Source organism: Pan troglodytes, chromosome 6 (assembly GCF_028858775.2).
Source record: "Pan troglodytes isolate AG18354 chromosome 6, NHGRI_mPanTro3-v2.0_pri, whole genome shotgun sequence".
Lineage (NCBI taxonomy): Eukaryota > Metazoa > Chordata > Mammalia > Primates > Hominidae > Pan > Pan troglodytes.
The window spans coordinates 101,815,138-101,836,612 of NC_072404.2; the positions used below are offsets into that span (position 1 = coordinate 101,815,138).

At 42.1% G+C, this 21,475-nt stretch overlaps 1 protein-coding gene and 1 pseudogene across 1 annotated transcript; both read left to right on the forward strand.

Moving 5' to 3' along the window:
* The first annotated feature begins 3,123 nt into the window (after positions 1–3,123).
* Positions 3,124–3,600, forward strand: LOC100611621 (mitochondrial intermembrane space import and assembly protein 40-like; annotated as a pseudogene).
* A 4,839-nt stretch (positions 3,601–8,439) lies between these two features.
* GATAD1 (GATA zinc finger domain containing 1) lies at positions 8,440–19,827 on the forward strand. Its single transcript, XM_001166816.7, has 5 exons — positions 8,440–8,982; positions 9,756–9,881; positions 11,701–11,760; positions 15,502–15,685; positions 17,370–19,827. Exons 1-5 carry the CDS (start codon positions 8,734–8,736, stop codon positions 17,558–17,560), a joined length of 810 nt encoding a protein of 269 aa, XP_001166816.2. The 5' UTR covers positions 8,440–8,733; the 3' UTR covers positions 17,561–19,827.
* Positions 19,828–21,475: the final 1,648 nt, after the last annotated feature.

Consider the following 21,475-nt stretch of genomic DNA (forward strand, 5'->3'; position numbering starts at 1 on the left):
TGTAAATAGGGAATTTGAGTTAATTTTTTCCAAAATGTAATTAACATGATTTACATGATTACATGTGAGGGGTATAACTAATGACTTGACCAAGATCCAGTCAAAAGAAATGCTTCCTCCTTCTTCTTTCTTATCAGCCCCATAGTTGACATTAACAAGGCACTTACTAGATGTAAAAGTTGTTGATAACTTCACATGAACTACTTTGTATAATCCTCATATCAACCCTACGGGGTATGTTCTCTTGCTCTCCTCATTTAACAGTTACGTAAACAGAGGCTCAGTGGCAGTGTTCCCCCAACCCGGGAGATATCCAGGAGAAGGGTGCACAGTCAAGGAATTCCACATCTGCCCATACTCGTCAAGACACAAAATGTGGTGGATGTGATCTCTTTGGAAACATAGAAATATAGAAAATATGCATGCATATTTTATGTATCTGCTTTTTTTTTTACTCTTAAGAGTTTTAATTAATGAACCTTGTAACATTTAAATCATGCAAATTAGACTGCATGCAAGCACTGACAATCCCCTGGGGAATTCGGCATTCTTCTTTTTCCCTTACTGTGAAATTTAAGGCCATAGGAGGTATTTATTTTTGTGTCCACAGCTTACACACACACCACCATCACCACCACCAGAATTTTCTCAGCCATTCCATAGGTACCAAATTGTCTCCATGAGCTCTGGATCCAGGCTGAGTATCTCTCATTGCATCCTATGTTCTGACTGTGTCCCCCCAAATTTTCATGTGTTGAAACTTAATTACCAATGTGATAGTATTAAGAGGCAGAGCCTTTGGGAGTGGAACCCCCGTGAATGGGGTTAACAACCTTATAAAAAGGCTAGAGGAACTAGCAATTGTCCCCTTTTGCATTTCTGCCCTTCTACCATGTGAAGACACCTAGATGGCACCATCTATGAAGAATGGGCTCTCTCTAGACACTGGACCTGCTAACATCTTGATCTTGGACTTCCCATCCTCCAGGACTGTAAGAAATAAATTTCTGCCTGGGGAAAGTGGCTCACACCTGTAATCCCAACACTTTGACGGGATCACCTGAGGTCAGGAGTTTGAGACCAGCCTGGCCAACAGGGTGAAACCCCATCTCTACTAAAAATACAAAAATTAGCCAGGTGTGGTGGCAGGTGCCTGTAATCCCAGCTACTCGGGAGGCTAAGGCAGAAGAATCCCTTGCACCCAGGAGGCAGAGGTTGCAGTGAGCCAAGATCACACCACTGCACTCCAGCGTGGGCAACAAGAGTGAAACTTAGAAAGAAAGAAAAGAAAGGAAAGGGAAGGGAAGGGAAGGGAAGGGAAGGGGGAAGGGAAAGGGGAAGGAAGGAGGGAAGGAAGGAAGGAAGGGGAAGGAAGGAAGGAAGGAAGGAAGGAATTTCTGTTCTTTATAAATTACCCATTCTCAGGTATTTTGTTACAGCAACACAAATGGACTAAGATATTGTGTTAGTCTGTGAGCTCTCTCCTGGCCAGGCCTACTGTGGCTCCTGTTCTTCCTGAGATACCAGCTGAGGGGGCAGGGGGTTGAGTTGGAGCCTTCATTGCAGCGCCTTCTTAAGTTCTTTTCTCCTACCCATTTCCCTCCCTTCCCCATTTGACCCCCCAGTCATCGTCTTCTCTACTTAGTAGTCTTTATTTGTCCTCACATACACTACTGCTATGCTATGCTCTAATACATAGCATGTATTAGTACCTGTGGAATGACTGAGAAAATTCTGGTGGTGGTGATGGTGGTGTGTGTGTAAGCTGTGGACACAAAAATAAATACCTCCTATGGCCTTAAATTTCACAGTAAGGGAAAAAGAAGAATGCTGAATTCCCCAGGGGATTGTCAGTGCCAGCATGCAGTCTAATTTGCATGATTTAAATGTTACAAGGTTCATTAAAACTCTTAGGAGTAAAAAAATAAGCAGATACAAGAATTTTGTCGTACTGTAGCTGCTGCTGCTTGGAGAAGCCCCATTAATTGAATCAGGACAATGTGCCAAGCACAGTAACTGATGAAATCTTTACACAGCCCTAAGGTGGACAATATCATTCTCTTTACAGATGAACTGAGCCTCAGAGACAAGGTCCAGTCACCAGCCCTCAAACCAGGTACTGCCCACTATGCACTACTGTCTCTGGCTGGGAGAGAGTTTTAGGGTCAACAAACTGCCCTTATTTTCTTCTTTTCCATTTGATACTTTCTCTTCTTGTTTATATTTTTAAATAAAAGTAATGCATACATATGGTGAAAAAATGTCAAACAACACAAAATCAAAAACTCCCTTATCACCCCTGTTAACATCTATTGTCAATAATTCTTAGCTTTAGTTCTAACAACTTAAAAAATGCAAAACACACACACATAAGTTTCTAATTTACACAAAGTAATCTTATTCTGTACTGTTTTCTAAATTGCTTTCTTTCCTTTTTAATATTTGAGATTTTTTTTCTTATCAGCACTATATAAAAACCTCAAATAGTTTCCTGTCACACTGAAAATAAAATCCAAAGTCCTTACTTTGGCTATCACAATCTGATGCTAAAACTCAAAAAGATATTACAAGAAAGAAAAATTATAAGTCTGTGTCACTTACAAACATAGATGTAAAAATCTTGAACAAAAGAGTAGTAAACCAAACCTAGCAATATGTAAAAGGGATAATACATCACAACCAAGTTGGGTTCATTCCAGGAATTGCAATGTTAATTTAACATTCAGAAATCTGTCTATGTAATCCACACATTAATAAAGGGAAAAAAACATGATCATCTTGTAGAGAAAGCCATTTGATAAAATTAAACACATTCATGATAAAAATAGGAATAGAAAAGAATTTCCCTAACTGATAAAGGGAAACTACAAAATCTATGGCGTTAGAGGTCAGGATAGTGGTTGTTTCTCCATAAAGGGCAAGAGGGGGACTTCTGGTAGTAATGGCTGTTTCTTGATTTGGTTGCCTGAGTGTCATTGCTTTGTGATAATTAAACTATACACATATGAGTTGTACACTTTAGAGTATGTGTATCATACTTAATTTTAAAAGTTTGTAAAAAAAATGGGGCAGCTGCTGTGGCTGCTTCTGCAAAATCTAAGCACTGGTCTATATGCTGCAGCCATGTCCTACTGCCAGCAGGAAGGGAAGGATGGAATCATATTTGTGACCAAAGATGACCACAAAACTCCAAGCAACGTAGAGCTGGTGGCTGATGACCCCAACAATCCATACTCAGCATGGATTGATGCTGCCAAATGAAGACATTAACTGGAACTGCTTGTGCCTTGGGGGAATGGCCAGTGGCCCCTGTGGGGAACAGTTCAAGTTGGCCTTTTTCTGCTTCCACTATAGTGCAGAGGATCTCAAGGGGAAAGACTGTGTAGACGAATTCCGGGTCATGCAGGAATGCATGTAGAAACACCTGGACCTCTATCCCCAAGAGGATGAGGAGGAAGAAGAGAAGTCAGCAGAACATATAGAAGAAACTGCTCCCACTGAGGCCACTGCAACCAAAGAAGAGGTGGGGACAAGTTAATGAAGTCCACAAGGCACCGGGCTCGAGTCCTTCTACTACAGAGTGATACAGGACTTTTGCACAGTGCCTTTCAGTCACCTCCTATTGGGAGAACCCGCCCCCAATATTTGAAAGTAGGTTCTATTTTCCGTAAGTGTCGGCTGGCTGAGAAATAAACAGAAAGAGTACAAAGAGAGGAATTTAACAACTGTGCCGCTGGGGGTGACATCACATATCTGTAGGACCATGATGCCCGTCTGAGCCTCAAACCAGCAAGTTTTTATTAAGGGTTTTAAAAAGGGGAGGGGGTGTAAGAACAGGGAGTATGTACAAAGATCACATGCTTCAAAGGGCAAAAAGCAGAACTACTAATAAGGGTCTAACAAAGATCACAAGCAAAGGGCAAAAGCAGAACTACTGATAAGGGTCCAACAAAGATCACAAGGCAAAGGACAAAAGCAGAACTACTGATAAGGGTCTATGTTCAGCAGTGCATGTATTGTCTTGATAAACATCTTAAATAACAGAAAACAGGGTTCGAGAGCAGAGAACCAGTCTGACCATAAATTTACCAGGGCAGAGTTTTTCCCCACCCTAGTAAGCCTGAGGGTACCGCAGAAGACCAGGGCGTATCTCAGTCCTTAACTCAACCGCATAAGACAGGCACTCCCACAGCGGCCGTTTATAGACCTCTCCCCAGGAATGTGTTCCTTTCCCAGGGTATTAATATTAATATTCCTTGCTAGGAAAAGAATTTAGTGATATATCTCCTACTTGCACATCCGTTTATAGGCTCTCTGCAAGAAGAAAAATATGGATCTTTGCCTGACCCCGCAGGCAGTCAGACTTTATGGTTGTCTTCCCTTGTTCCCTAAAAATCGCTGTTATTCTGTTTCTTTTCAAAGTGCACTGATTTCACATTGTTCAAACACACATGCTTTACAATCAATATGTACAGTTAACACAATTATCACAGTGGTCCTTAGGTGATGCACATCCTCAGTTTACGAAGACAACAGGATTAAGAGATTAAAGACAGGCATGAGAAATTATAAAAGTATTATTTAGGAACTGATAAATGTCCATGAAATCTTCACAATTTATGTTCCTCTGCCACAGCTCCAGCCGGTCCCTCCGTTTGGGGTCCCTGAATTCCCACAACACCTTCCAAGAAAGTGTTATTCCCTCTGTTGTCCTGTGCACTGTAATGCACAAAATAACTTATTTTGATGATCGGGGTCTTGGCCTCTTGACATACACACTGAAAAAAATGGGAGTTGTGTTATGTGCGTCCTACATAAACATGTCAGCAAATGTGGCCACCACTTTTTAATTCTCTTTTCTCAGATTGCCCTGAATTTTGCCACTTTGAAGTAATGTGCTAAATAATCTCAGCAACCAAAAATGATTATCCAGGAATGATTCTTGTGAGCTCATTTACTCTGAGTTATTATATCCCTTTTAGTAGATTTTATACCCCTTTAGGAAATGTAAGAAGAATGAAAACATCTTCTTTTAAAAATGCTGGTGTGGGGCCATGCCTACTAGAAGAGGCCAGATGGTCAGATAGGTATTTCCCCAAACCCATCTTGACCTTGAGTATGTGAGGGGGTACTGTACTTCATTCCTGATACATTTTGGTTTCCATGTTGGCACTGAGCTCTTGGTTTTCTGTTTGGATGGTGGAGACTGGGGCCCTCCTATTCACAGTCCCTTTCTAAGTGAAGGGAAAGGCTGGTTTTTGCTGTTCCTTGTGATTCCAAAAACCCTGATTTGGGGCCCATGTTCAGGCTGGCTTTCACGCTGGCTCTCAGTCTGGTCAGATGCAATGTTCTTGAGAGGTGAGGACCTGACTGTTACCATAGTAGCATCCAAGAGAGGAAACAGTGTGAATTAAGTACTCAAAAGGAAGCACGATTTCCAAAAAAAAAAAAAAGGACTTGCAAGGAGAAAAATGTAAATCTTCCTAATGATCTAAGAAGATTAGAGGATACAGCAGCCAGGGACTGGGGAGCTGACAAGGACAGAGGATGAAGATGAGTGGGATGAGGAGGAGTTGAGAAGCCTGCTGTTGGGCTTCAGTTGGCCCTCCACAGCCATGGGTTCCACATCCACGGGTTCCACATCCACAAACTCAACCAACCACAGACCGAAAATATTCTCAAAAATAGATAAATATAAATATGAACAATATGACAATACTAATAAACCAATACAGTATAGGAACTATTTATATAGCATTTATTTCATATTTGGTATAAGTAATCTAGAGATGATTTAAAGCACACAGGAGGGTGCGCATAGGTTATATGCAAATTCTATGCCATTTTATATAAGGGACTTGAGCATTTATGGATTGTGGATTTTGGTATCATCGGGAGTCCTGGAATCAATCCTCCATGGATACTGAGGGACAACTGTACATGTGGATATTGACCTGATCCATGGCAGTGTCTTGTAGTGGAGAGGAAGCTGGTGAGTTATGGGCCAAAGTTTTCAGTGAATGAGAGGGAGTCACTTGCAGATGAGTTGCAAGGAGAGGTGTATGTTCCCAAATGGAGAGACATTCAGGAGCATGGAAATCAAGTGCCTAGATTTCCTCACACTGTAGGTGAGGAGAAACTTCCTCCTCACCTTTTTTTTTTTTTTTTATGGAGTCTCTCGCTCTGTCGCCCAGGCTGCAACCTCTGCCTCCCAGGTTCAAGCAATTCTCCCGCCTCAGCCTCCCGAGTAGCTGGGATTACAGGTGCCTGCCACTACACACAGCTAATTTTTTGTAATTTTAGTAGAGATGGGGTTTCGCTATGTTGGCCAGGCTGGTCTTGAACTCCTGACCTCAGGTGATCCACCTGCCTCAGCCTCCCAAAGTGTTGGGATTACAGGCATGAGCCACTATGCCTGGCCTCTTCTCACCTCTTTGGTTCTGTAGCTGGGCATGGGAATTAAACTAACATAAGACAGATTTACTGGAAAAGGCATAAAAGTTTTAATATTTTTGTACATGCACAGGAGCCTTTGTAAGAAAAATAAAGACCCATAGAAGCTACTAGGCTCGAAAGCTTATATGTCCTTTTAAACAAAAAATAATAAATTGCAGGGATGTGACAAGACAAAGGGGCTTGGGCTAAGGCTGGCAAATTGTGGGAAAGTGACGAAGAACCGTATGTAGAAAGTTAATGGAAAATATGGGTTACAAATTTTTGTAAGGTTTTGTTTGTAGATTCTTCTCAGTGGCAACTCTGCCTCTGGCAATAATATTCTCCTCTTCCTGGTACAGAAAGGGCACCTTTCACAAGGGAACTTTTATGTTCCGCTTCAAACAGAAAGAGGGTGGTCAGACAGCCTTCCCTGCATCTGTTTTTGCTCCATTGCCTCTGGCTCAGAAGAATCAGTATGCCAAAGTGGCATATTTTAGGATGGCAGGCTCTAAACACCTTCAGCATTGTTCTAAAATGAGACAACACTCTTTACCTAGTCTCCTCAGCCACTTTTACAGTTGGCCCTAATCCCCATAACAGTCCTGGAAACTTATTTTTACTGTTAAGGAAACTGAGATTTAGAGGGGAGGTGACTGAGCCACAACCCACACCCCAGAGGGCTGTTCCAAAGCCCTCCTCGAAATTGGTGCCAAGGGCAGCAGCTATAATGACAGCCAGTCCACATAGAAGTGCCTCCGTTGATCACCAATTAACAGTAAAATCTGATAATATCTCATTCCAAGGTTGTTATAAGCACTAAATGTGGTTTTGTGACATAATAGGCGTTTGTTTCTCCCCACTGCTTCCCACCACAATATATTCATCAAGACCTTTCCAAGGATACTAAGTCTAGGAAACCCAGGATCATGAAGAGAGGGCATGTTCTTCCAAGTGAGGCTGAGGAGAGACTTGTCTGGCGAGGCCTGTACTGACTAGTGACATTAAAAGAGGCGATCTGACTTCTCATACTGCTCTTGTCCCAGGCCTGCTGTTTGTCAACTGCTGGGTCCTCAGAGCCAAAACTGTTTTCCAACAATTTTGAATTGAATAACAGCCAGCTATTCGATTTTCTCCGCATTCTCTAATCTGTATACTTTTCAGAGTCCACAGGACTTGCAACGATATTATCCAAAGGCTGAAGAATGTGCGCTTGACATCTTAGGCTGTAAAATGTCTCAATTTCAATTTCTAATACATAGATGTCAGTGGATGGCATTTTCTGAACCCTTTGTCGATGTCCGTAAATGGCATGCTCTGAATTCAACTAAACAAAAGTACAGACATGGGGGAGGTGTAGGGCGATGTCCAAATTATAATTTTTAAGAGTGTAAAGGATTCCTAAGTAAGATTGCCAGATTTTTTTTTTTTTTTTTTTTGAGACGGAGTCTCACTCTATCCCCCAGGCTGGAGTGCAATGGCGCGATCTTGGCTCACTGCAGCCTCCATCTCCCGCGCTCAAGAGATTCTTCTGCTGCAGCCTCCAGGGTAGCTGGGATTACCCCAGAGCCCGCCACTGAGCCCGGCTAATTTTTGTATTTTTAGTAGAGAAGGGGTTTCACCACGTTGGCCAGGCTGATCTCGAACTCCTGAGCTCAAGTAATCCGCCGGCCTTGGTCTCCCAAACTGCTGGGATTGCAGGCGTGAGCCACCACGCCAGACCTGGATTGCCAGATTTAGCACATAAAAATACAGGACCCCCAGTTAAACGCCTCTCGGATAAACCATTATTGCATGGGATACACTCACGCTAAAAAAATTGTTCGTCGTTTACCTGAAAGTCACATTTAATTGGGCGTCCTGTATTTTACCCGGCAAATTCTAGGCCTGAGACCAAAAAGTTTGAGAACCCTGCCCCTAGGCGACAGCAAGCGGAACTGCAGCAAGCTCCCAGTAATTCCGGGTGCTGCACTTCCGGTCAGGCGGTCGGGCGCGGGGCCCTGGGGCCAGCTCACCGCCGGAAGTCTCCGCGTCCCCCCGCCCGGCCAGATCCCTTTCCCAGTCCTGCTTCCCAGTGCCTCGGGCCAGGGAATCCTGGCCTCCGCCAGCGGAGCCGGCGGAACCTGCTTCCCGCCTCCACGGGGCAGCGCCAGCGGCCTGGTCCTTTCACCGGCAGCTCGGTGCCGACGCCCTCACCGCTCTTCCTATCGCCGGGAGTGGCGGGCCGACCAGGGGGCGGCCGGGCTACCGTCCGCCATTCCCGTGTCTCTGCGCCCGCGGGGGCCGCCCGAGCCGGCCACCATGCCGCTGGGCCTGAAGCCCACCTGCAGCGTATGCAAGACCACGTCGTCCTCCATGTGGAAGAAGGGAGCGCAGGGGGAGATCCTCTGCCATCATTGCACTGGCCGGGGCGGCGCGGGCAGCGGGGGCGCAGGCTCGGGGGCGGCTGGAGGGACTGGGGGCAGCGGCGGCGGCGGCTTCGGCGCGGCGACCTTCGCCAGCACCTCCGCCACCCCTCCGCAGAGCAACGGGGGCGGGGGCGGCAAGCAGGTGAGCTCCTCCGGCCCCTCCCGCCGGCGGAGGCCGACCAGGTGCTAGGCGGGCGGGGACGGGCTGGCTGGGAGCGGGCGGGCGCGGGCTTCCCGGATCGCCGTGCTCCTGCTGGCTGGAACGCCCCTCCCCACCTCCTACTGAGATCTTTCGTTTGGCCCATTCCCAAGCACCTGTTATTGTAAGAAATTCAAAGCAATAAGAACCAAGATGTAAAGCCCTTAAGAAAATCTCAATATACACATGTCTACACAGTCGTTTACAGTGTCATGCCACAAATGCAGGCGCTGGACCTCATTCCTTGTTAAAGGTTTTGTCATATCAGGTTATGAAGTAAGATTATTATGTCATTATTGTAAATGGCAGCTTAAGTATTCCGTTGCAGGGGGCGCCATAACCTACTACGTTCTCTGGCCTTAGGGAGTAAAGTTGTTAAGTGTTTTTCTCTATTGTAGACACAACAAATGAATAGTGTTTGTCTTGGTCAAGACTGACTCCTACTCCCGCCTCCTGCCCTATTACAAGCAGCTCACACCTTTTGGAGGCTCTGGAGACGCCTGTCCAGCGAGCTCCGAGATTCCGGGTGCTAAACTTCCGGTTTTACTTAGCCTAGTTGCTGTAATTACTTCTCTTGAAAAGCAAAAGCGCAATCTTAATTGTTAAATGCTCTTATAAAGTACATACTCTGGGATCCTTGTAAGATGATTGTATTGCAACCTTTATGCACTTTTTACTTCTTTCTCTTTTTGTTCTTTAATTTGTTTGTGTAACAGAGTAAGCAGGAAATTCACAGGAGGTCTGCTCGGCTCAGAAACACTAAATACAAATCTGCTCCGGCTGCTGAAAAGAAAGTCTCCACCAAAGGAAAAGGGAGAAGACATATATTTAAATTGAAAAATGTAAGATATTTGTGGACAGTGCCTTTTACTGTAATGACGTTGTGTGTATCCTGCCACTGCCTTCATTTCTCACCATTGAACTTGGACTCTGCCCTTGGTAGCCCTTCCTTAGTATTCTGGGGAATGGTCCACATTCCCCAAAACGGAATGAGCTCTGTTGCAGGAGGCTCACTGTTTATAAAGTTAATAATACTCTTTCCTTTTTTTTTTTTAGCTTTTATTTTTTCCCCTGGAAAATATAAAATATGGGTTTAAAAGAAACATCAACCTTGAGCCCATTTTTTGGGGTTCTCTATGGAAAGGAAGAGGAGAGATTATGGTTCTTGATATGGCCAGGTACACTAAGAAAACTTTTTTTTTTCATTCTTTAAAAATCTAAGTAAATATTAACACTAGAACTCATCATTTGCATATTTATTTGTTATTAAAGCCCCAGAAAATGTATCTTACTGACTTATGATGATGATGTATTTGATGAATATGAGTCAAAAATTTTGCTAAGCCTTATCTCCTCTTCTGCTCTAAGAAAAGAGATTGTTGAAAGACCTGTGCTGGAAGTAGTTGAAAGCATATTTTTATTGCAATTAAATTCTCAGTTTTTATAAACAAGGGATAATGTTCAAACACAGTGGACAGTGCATTATGAACTATTTTTTTAAGTCTCAGTATGATATTCTTTTCTTTCAGAACAGGAATGTTTCACTTACCCGTAAAGACGTTTCTGAAGTTGGCCATATTTATTTCTAAAACACAAAGGGACCCTGCAGTAGACTTATGCAGATGGCAGACTATTTTCTTTTTTTTTAATTTAATTTAATGAATTTTTTTAAATTTTACTTTAAGTTCTGGGATACATGTGCAGAATGTGCAGGTTTGTTACATAGGTATACGTGCCATGGTGGTTTGCTGCACCTATCAACCCATCATCTAGGTTTTAAGCCCCACATGCATTAGATATTTGTCCTAATGCTCTCCCTCCCCTTGCCCCCCATCTCCGACAGGCCCCAGTGTGTGATGTTCCCTTCCCCAAAGTATTTTCTTATTCAGAGTAGTTGCTTCTAATTTATTTAAGATTTTTATAGTTAAATGAGGCATTTGTTGATTACACAAAACATGTTATTGATATTTGTATCACATATGCACATTTTTTTCCTTTTAAGTATGGTATACCGTGTTCTCAGCAATTATTTCATTATCGTTTCTCTGAAACCTTTCTTCAGTGGTACTAAGCAAGACACATCTGGGGAGGCCTACTTTCTATGTTGTGGCATAAAAGTATGTATTGAAGCTTTAGTAGAGATCTCAAAAATGGTTGGATGGTAGCAAATTACTAAGAACTCTCAAAGTTTCTAAAGCCTTAGTTTCAGCTTGCTAGAAAACCTATGTTGAGTATTATGGCTAGTTCCATAGTTGAGTTGGGAAATGTCTTTGAGGAGACACTTTTTCACTTTGTATTCATCTGTACATTTTCTGTTACTTGCATTCTGTCATGCTCAGGCTATTAGAGCAGGTACATTTTTATAACTGGAATGTTTATGTGTAGTGAAGCTCTGAGAGGACTTTGCATTAGATCTCAGCAGCATAATCAGAAGGTTGTCCTTTGTCTCAGCAATTTTTAAGCTAATAGTAGCAGAAATTGCAGTGGAAATAGACTGCTTTGCCACAACATTCAGAAAATCATTTATCTTTTTATTGCAGTTCTTGTCACCAAACAATACATTTTAGTACTTCTCAAATTGCAGAACTCTCATAGGGCTGGGAAAATGCCTGTAGACACATACATACTATGAATGTGCTAATGTTTTTTGTATTTTCATAGCCCATCAAAGCTCCTGAGTCAGTTTCCACTATAATCACTGCAGAATCAATCTTCTACAAGGTAAGCTTTTGTAGAGTTACTGAAGGAAGAGTTGGGCCTAGTGGGTAATGTGCCACTAAAATGTTGGATTAGTCTAAAGGTCTCTGCTACTCTTTCTTTGTATAAGGTGTGATTATACTTTTTGTTCCCTTCTTAGCTGTTTTCCCCCATAAGTGGCTGTTATTAAAACATCTCATCTAGAGCTGAAGTGGGAGGAGAAAGTGCCTACTGACACATGATGTGAGGATCTTAAGTATTTTTTTTTAGTGTAGATTGTAGGAATTATTCTTAAAATGCTGATTGTATAGTGTGGAGCCATGGAAGACTGAGCCGTTAGTGCAATGGCATTGAAAAATGAGAAGGACAGAGACAGGATTTGGACTAGTAGAGGTTGTCGACTGTGGTGTCAAATGGGTAGAGTAGGCCCAGAGATTCTAAAATGCCTTTAAGTGGAGTTGAGCTGAGTAAGGGCAGTAGTGAGGATTAACACCTACTAGAAATTCATAGTGAAAGGAATTCCAAGATGTTTTGATAAAAGAATGAGGAGGTCAGGTTTCCTAGGGCCAAAGTCCATGGACATCTGATACCTCAGTGAGAGAAGTGACAGATTGTTATGTTTAAACCAGAAGTCTTAGGAAAGGAATTAGAACATAGACCCCCAAGGCTCGGCAGGCCTGGCACAGCACAGGCAACAACCATTGAAGGCTATTTGGTGTTTCGGGATCTGAACTGTCATTTAGGGGACAGTGGTGTGAGTTAGTACTTTATACTTGACCCAGGTGGACTGAGAAACTCAAGTGATTATGCCCTTAAGTATACTTTTTTTTAAGCCCACAATCTATATAGTTGAAGTCTGTTCCTCCCCACAGGGATACACTGGCATTCCTCAGCAGGGCTGGGAAAAACCAACAACAAAAAAAAGTCTGTACACAGGCAAACATCTCTCTTATTTTTCCAACATTTAATACATTGTTAATAAAATATCTAAAGTTTAGCAAACAGTTGCTGTGTATCAGTGGCTGAGCATTTTGCATGCTTTATTTCATTCAGTTCACTCTATGAGGTGGATACTACTATCCCCATTTTCTAGATGAGAACATTGAGGCACAGCAAGGTTAATTAACTTGTCCAAGATCACATAGCCAACAAGTCATGGAGTGAGGCAGTCTCATGCCAGAGCTTAAGCCTAGAGCATAGTTCCTGGCTCTACAGCTTTAGCAAGTGACCGGCTATGTGACGAGGACCAACCTCTCTAATGTCTCATCTGTAAAATAGGAATTGTAAATAGTTACTACCTCAGTGGGTCAAATGAAATCATATGTGTTAAGCACTTAGCAGAGTAAGCACTCAATGAATAGTAGGAGTTATCACATCTTCGTATTTGTGCATTACCTTCACAGTTTACAGATTAAGGCCAGAAGCAACTTGTTGAGCTACGGGTTTAGTGTACTAACAATTTCCATGTGTGTCTCCATGGAAAGGTGTGTGGGACCTGTTATTGTGACTGTCTGTACTTTCGTATTGTTGTCTGCCACCCATGTTTATTAAATGATAAGGACAATAATGCAACAAAGTAGTCAAGTAATGTTGCAAATGCCCAGTATTGTAGTGGCTATCACAGCAGTGCCACTGGCAGGCAGCACCATGGTGGCAAGTTCAAGAGGTCACTGCCAGCCACTGAGCTAGAGCCCAGATCAGGCATGCAAGAGGAGCCTGAGTGGGAGCCACTGGGGATCACGGCCAAGAGTGTGACCACCCAAGACCCAGAATGGCTGAGTGGCCTCCCTGGAGCATGGCAGTGGCAGAACAATTCCATGAACTCAGATCTGGTGATGCCTAAACTAGTGCTGTTCTCGTGTGGACCCCTTTTCTCTACCAGAAACCTTGAATCCTCTCAGCAAATGAGGAGACTACTCAGATCAGTGACTTAGTCCTGTTTGGTGTTATATATGTGTACACAACACAGCACATATTAATAAATACCTACTATGTGCCAGGCACTGCCTACCACTGGAATCTTTCACTAAGACATTGTTTTTACTTTGCATTTCTGCCTTCACACTATGAAAGCAGATGTTTTGGATTCATAGTCATTCAGCATACATTTGAATATGCTGTGTTATGCATAATAAGCCTATGATAAGCAAGTATTCTCATTTAGAATTTGGGAATATTGATTATACATGTGGACAAACAAACCATAAATGCAAACTATTTATATGATAAATAACTTTGGACTGATGGCTGGGAGGAAGGACCAGCTATTGATGGGTAGGAACTAGCAAGTAGCAGACTGTGGCCTGCATAGACCAGACCCATCCATAGTGACCCAGATGAAACAGCCACCCTCAGACACTTGGATAAAGGGTCCACCAGGAAAAAACTCCTGGCCTATCAGGTGCTATGTTACAGTTCAGTTACTGGAAGTATTTCCTCAAAAGTGTTTTTATGGTTGAGGTACACATTCCTACAGCTTTACCTGCTGCCAAGTCCCTGTTTCAAGGGAAGCAGCAATGAATTACACTGTTCCCGTAGTCAAGGACAGTATATCTTACCAAGAACTATACCCACTTAAGGAGGAGCTGGATGTCATAAAGATTTGGATCAACCATTATGGGTGTTCAGAGGAGAGATTATTTCCAGCTCAAAACCCAGGGAAGAGGACATAGGATGGATACCAGAGTCATAGGGAGGATTTAACACAGGACATGTACACATTAGTTAGTTGGGTATAAAGTGGAACAGAAATGAATGAGACACAAAGCCTTGAATGCCAGAAATACTAGTAGTCCTGTTGTGGAAGGATATAAAACTCAACTGGGAGTGGAAGAGAAAGGCAGCAGTGAGTCTAGGAGATGTACAGTAGGTTGAGGTAAACATATCCTGAAGACTATAATCCAAAGATTATTTTTGGTTTGAATTTGTTTTGGTTTGAATTCATGGTATCTATTTTCTTTGAGTGGATGGTTGGGGAGGGTGGCATGTAGAATGCATTCTTACCAAATCAGCATGATTTTCAAGACAGTACAGAGAAAGACTGCTGAGCTGATGTAGGAGCTTTGGCTGCAGTCTCTATGGCTTTCAGCCAGCCGTTTAACCTTACTACTGCTTCATGACTATGGCTAACAAAGTAGGGATAGTACGGAGCACAGAGGATTTTTAGGGCGGTGAAACTATTAATACTCTCTTTGTATGATACTATAATGGTGGGTACATGTCATTATACATTTGCCCAACCCCACAGAATACACAGCACCAAGAGTGAACCCTAATGTGAACTCTGGTCTTTGATGATGCTATGTCAGTGTACGTTCATCCGTGTAACAAGTGTACCACTCTAGTGGTGGGAGGGGTTATTGATAATAGGGGAGGATGTGCATGTGTCGGGGCAGGAAGTATATGGGAAATCTCTCTACTTCTGCTCAATTTTGCTGTAAACCTAAAACCTCTGTAAAAAATAAAGTCTATTTTTTAAAAAGTGGGGATGGTATTACGGCAATATAAAATCAAAATACTTTATGAACAAATGTTTTCTCCAGATGTAAACTGTCATATATGCACCCTCGTATGTGTATGTATAATTTTCATTCAAAAGTGAAACAACTTTAGAATTGGCACCAAACATATAAACACTGATACATTAGACTATCTCGAACACCTTTTACTGACCGCTTTGAAAACTTGCTTACCTATTAAGGTTCATTCATAGCTGTGATGTTCTATTTTTATTTTCAATGTGGGATTATCTTCTGTTTCCCCCAGGGAGTATATTACCAAATTGGTGATGTTGTTTCTGTGATTGATGAACAAGATGGAAAGCCCTACTACGCTCAAATCAGAGGTTTTATCCAGGACCAGTATTGCGAGAAGAGTGCAGCACTGACGTGGCTCATTCCTACCCTCTCTAGCCCCAGAGACCAATTTGATCCCGCCTCCTATATCATAGGTAAGTTTGACAAATGGCACAGGTTTTTTTTTAACTTAGTTAACTCTCCAATATTATGTAAAAGAGTGTGTTAGTCAGCTTGGGCTGTCAGGACAAAATATCACAGACTGAGTGGCTTAAACAACAGAAAGTCACTTTCTCACAGTTGTGGAGGCTGAAGTCCAACATCAAGGTGCTGGCAACACGGATTTCTGGGGAGGCTTTTCTTCCTGGCATATAGATGGTCACCTTCTTGCTGTGTCCTCACATGGCCTTTCATGGAGTGAGAGCTCTTTGGTGTCTCTTCTTATAAAGACACCATTTCTGTCAGATGAGGGCCCCACCCTTATGGGTTCATTTAACCTTAATTGCCTCCCTAAAGGTCTCATCTCCAAGTACCATCACATTGGGGATTAGGGCTTCAACATATAAATTTGGAGGGTGGCGGGGGGGATGCAATTCAGTCCATAACAAAAAAAGCATGAGTATTATTAAGTACAAAAAAATTAGAGAGCTTTATAGAAAATATGAGGCATTTTATGTAGCTGGAGTGTGAGTGCTATCAGTTATTTTGAGTTAGAGCAATGTGCATCTACTAAGAAGTGATATGGATAAGATTTTTTTGGAGTGACCCAGGGTTAAACTGTACTACAAGAATTTATTGCTCAGGAACTAGGTTATTTAGGTTACTTATTTATACAAACCTATTCAAAAATAATTTAGGAAAGAACTATCCCAGTTATCCCATACTTGCAAATTCTCAATATGTGTGCCTTTGCATGCTACACATGTCATCTTAGGCCTTTATAGTATAAAGGCTGATAGTTGAAATGGCAGCTGCTGTGCTTTTGTTAATTTCAAAGCTGCCAAAAGTTTTGAGATAGACTCACAAGAATTTACTGATTAATACAATTTTTAAAGTTTTCAGATTTTTACAGTTACTTCAGACTTTTTAATCTTTCTGCAGTGAGCATGCATCATTACTTTTGCATCCTGAGAACAAGCATAAGTGTGTTTTTGGAGAGAACTCCAGGGACAAATAATATACCACTGTTATTCTCACCTATATGTCAAGTTTGGTACATTACGAAACAATGCTAGCCTTCTGCTTATAAGTACATAGAATTTTTATTTACCTTATCTATGGATCAGGATCTCAGCAGAGGCAATGATGTATCAGAATCACCTTCGGGATTCCTCTACTGCCTCCTCTTTCTAATCCCCAGATTCTGATATGCATCCTTGTCCTACAGCGAGGCAGCACGGCATGAGGTCAGAACACCAGTTCTGGAGCCAGACTGTCTAGGTTCACAGCCTGCCATTTACCGGCCATGTGACTTTGGCAAGTTTCTTAGTCTCTCTTGCCTCACTTTCCTCATATGTAAAATGGGAATAATAATAGTGCCTACCTCAGAAGGTTGATGTGAGGAATGAAGGTATTGATATATGTAAACTTAGAGCAGTGTGGGTACAAAATAAACATGATGCAAGTGTTCAATCACTGTTTTTGGGAGAATGCCATATTCTTTAAGCCGTTAAAGAAGAAAAAATGATTAAGAATAATTTCAAAGTAATGCATGTTTCAAGGGCTAATGCCAGGTTGCTCCCAGAGTGGTCTCTCCCAGTGTCTAGAAATTTTAACATCTTATGAAAATGATATATATGGTCAAAAATGTATTTAACCTTTCCCTTGGCTGCCTTCCAGGGCCAGAGGAAGATCTTCCAAGGAAGATGGAATACTTGGAATTTGTTTGTCATGCACCTTCTGAGTATTTCAAGTCACGGTCATCACCATTTCCCACAGTTCCCACCAGACCAGAGAAGGGCTACATATGGACTCATGTTGGGCCTACTCCTGCAATAACAATTAAGGAAACAGTTGCCAACCATTTGTAGTTCACAAATTAAAACTGGGTTTCCAGGCCTGGTGTGGTGGCTCACGCCTGTAGCCCCAGCTGTTGCACCACTGCTCTCCAAGCTGGGCAATGGAGTCAGATTCTCTTTCTTAAAAAACCACAAAAAAACTGGATTTCCAGTTCTCTAATATTCTTAGTACCACAAGATATGTCATAGGTATCTTTAAATGAAATTCTTAGCTGGAAAAGTGACTAAAAAGTTTTTTTCCTACTACCTAGTAATAAACAAATCATTGTTTATTACTGGTCACTTAGAAAATTAAAAGGGATAGGGCCAGGCGCAGTGGCTTATGCCTGTAATTGCAGCACTTTTGGAGGCCGAGGCAGGCGGATCACCTGAGGTCGGGAAGTGGATCGCCTGAGGTCAGGAGTTCGAGACCAGCCTGGCCAACATGGCGAAACCCCGTCGCTACTAAAAATACAAAAATTAGCCAGGTGTGGTGGCATGTGCCTGTAATCCCAGCTATTTGGGAGGCTGAGGCAGGAGAATCGCCTAAACCCAGGAGGTGGAGGTTGTAGTGAGCCAAGATTGCACCACTGTGCTCCAGCCTGGGCAACAGAGTGAGACTCTTGTCTCGGAAAAAAAAAAAAAAAAGGCTGGGCACAGTGGCTCACGCCTTTAATCCCAGCACTTTGGGAGGCTGAGGCAGATGGATCGCCTGAGGTTGGGAGTTCGAGACCAGCCTGGCCAGCATGGTGAAACCCTGTCTCTACTAAAAATACAAAAATTAGCCAGGCGTGGTGGCGCACACCTGTAGTCCCAGCTACTCGGGAGGCTGAGGCAGGAGAATTGGTTGAACCCAGGAGGCGGAGGTTGCAGTGAGCAGAGATCGTGCCACTGCACTCCAGCCTGGGTGGACAGAGCAAGACTCCGTCTCAAAAAAACAAACAAAAAATTAAAAGGAATAGAATATAATGAAATATATTTTGAACTTAAATTATATTCTATATGTGTATCTTCCTAGGCAAAAGCTGTAATTTCCAGAGAGACCATTAGGAACAGGTAGTATCTATTTTTCTCCGTTATTTATTTCTAGAAACTCATAAAATGGATTGTATTTTTCTATAAGAACAAAATATTAATTAAGGTATAGATGACTGATCAAGGGCTTAATCAAATAAAATGACTAACAGCATCTATCATAAAGCCACACAAGCCTTATGTTCTCATCTCAAAAATGCTGTGACAGCTTTTTGGCTGCTTTAACCATAAGAAAAATGATTGGTGGATGATTTTATTAGCCCAGGCTTTTAAAAACTTTCATCTAGGCCAGGTGCGGTGGCTCACGCCTGTAATCCCGGCACTTTGGGAGGCCTGAGTGGATGGATCACTTGAGGTCAGGAGTTCAGGACCAGCCTGGCCAACATGATGAAACCCTGTCTCTACTAAATATACAAAAATTAGTTGGGTGTTATGGTGCATGCCTGTAATCCCAGCTACTCGGGAGGCTGAGGCAGGAGAATTGCTTGAACTCGGGAGGTGGAGATTGTAGTAAGCCGAGATCGTGCCACTGCACTCCAGCCTGGGTGATAGAGCAAGACTGTCTCAAAAAAGAAAAAAAAGAAAAAACTTTAATTTAATCCTTCTGTAGCAAACAGGCATTCAGAACCATTCCATTGATCTTAATAAAGCTGCTCTTTACTGTTTCTAGTCAAAAATGAGACTTCGATCAAACCATAAGATTTTATACTGCAGATAGCTTCACCAAAGCCACAGAGGAAACATGTTGAGATCAGGCTTCCTGCTTGATAGTCTCTTGACTACCATTAAAACGAATATTGGGAGGTCATGAAAGTCATTGGTAGGCCATTAGCATTGATATCTTTAAAACATCTACCCTAAACCATCTGCTATGGACCCATAATAAGAGGCCTGTTGTATATGAAATTGTCTAGAATTCAGGTGCAGGTCTTTGCCGGTTAAGTAAGGGAGCAACACGTAAAATGGGAGAGGAGTGGGGTGTACTCACTTGCCTCCTCTTTTGTCCTGATTTAACCAGCATTTTTCAACCCTGGGAAAATTTGCAGAATCTAAGTTGATTGTAATGATTTTGAGCTGCAGCAGCTTTAACTCTTACCCTTTTTCCACATAGTTATGGTGTTTGAGTTGGAAAGAAACAACTATAGGTAGCTACACGTACATAATTATCTCTTTATTCACAAAGGGTATAGTAAAATTGATTGTAAATAACTTTCTAAGTGCCAATATTCAAAACTTTTGGATTAAAATATATTTTTCACAGTGCATTTACTTTGGATGTATTTATTTCATTTAAACAATTTAAGTGGGGCTCTTTAACCAAAAATGGTATTTAAAACCAAAACAGTATCGTACTTAGAATTTGGAATAGAGGCCGGGCACAGTGGCTCACGCCTGTAATCCCAGCACTTTGGAAGGCTGAGGCAGGCGGATCACCTGAGGTCAGGAGTTCGAGACCAGCCTGGTCAACATCATGAAACCCCGTCTCTACTAAAAATACAAAAATTAGCGGGGCGTGGTGGTGTGCGCCTAAAATCCCAGCTAGTCTACTCGGGAGGCTGAGGCAGGAGAATCGCTGGAACTCAGGAGGCAGAGACTGCAGTGAGCCGAGATCGCGCCACTGCACTCCAGTCTGGGTGACAGGGCATGACTCCATCTCCAAAAAAAAAAAAAAGATTTTGGAGTAGATTCATCATTAATAAGTAATAGATTTTAGGAAAATCAAAAAATGGCTAATAAAATGAACACAATGTAAAACATTTATTAAAATGTAGACTTTTAAAAATCTATAAATTGATCATCTGTTTATAAATTGGCAGATGGTTGTGTACCATCTTTTAAAATAAAGATTGAATTTCACCCAGTGTGATGGTTCCCATTGCTTATATTTCTCCTGCTGAGGCCGGACCTGATATGGCCCTGGTCTGTGTTCCCAGCCTTGTCTCCTCATTACCACTAAAATCTTTCCCCTGTATGCCCGCCCAATTTTTCTGGCTCTGAGTCCTTGTTCATACTGTTCTCTCCAATTCTACCTTCCAAAGGCCTTTCTTAACACCTTCAGATTCTTTCTTTGAGAACTTTCCAGATTCCCATGCCTTTTTGGAATCAATGTCTATCCTATTGTCATCACATTTAAGTTTCTACTTCCATCATCCTCACTCCTATCCCTTTGTTCCTGGGATGACAGGGATGCTGTGTTTTATTTACTCATCTTTGTAACTTCCACATAACCTAACCCAGGTTCTTGCTTATGGGAGATGCTGATTGTAGGGTCTGAGTTAGATACTGTTAACTAAAATGCTTGTTGATATTTTAGTTATTAATTCATATTAACTTTGGCTAAAACTTTTAAATTCTATTGTGAATAGTCAAGTAAAATTTAGATTGTTACATTCTGAGTTAGTATTAGATTGTTTTTAAGATTGTTTTAAACAAGATGTTTTTAAGATGAGTTTTAAATAGTTCTCTTAACACAAATAAAGCTTAATATGAGTATTTGAAGGAAATTATCCCAAACCATTCCAGTTCCTGGCTGTGAAAGGCTTTTCCAGGCCTAATAAGTTTTCCACTTCAGCCGTAAGTAGGTGAAATCAAATGAACAATAGAGGGAAATGTATTTATTTGCTTTATACACATGCATGTGTGTTGTGTCTACATATAAACATTGCACACGCTTAGAATGAAGTTTCTGTCATGCCCAGAAAAGGGAGAGGCATTTTTGTGGATTTTGTCTGGCTGCCCTGGGCATGTTTGAAGAACTGTGCTGTTTACTTCATACCAGGTGTGTGAGCCATACCTTTGGTAGGAGGGTATACCTCCTACACCCAAGAAATATAAGCCAGGAGAAGGTCTGTGCCAAGAGAAGGAACCCAAATGACCCACAAGAGGTGGGCCATTAATTATTGGGTCAGATGC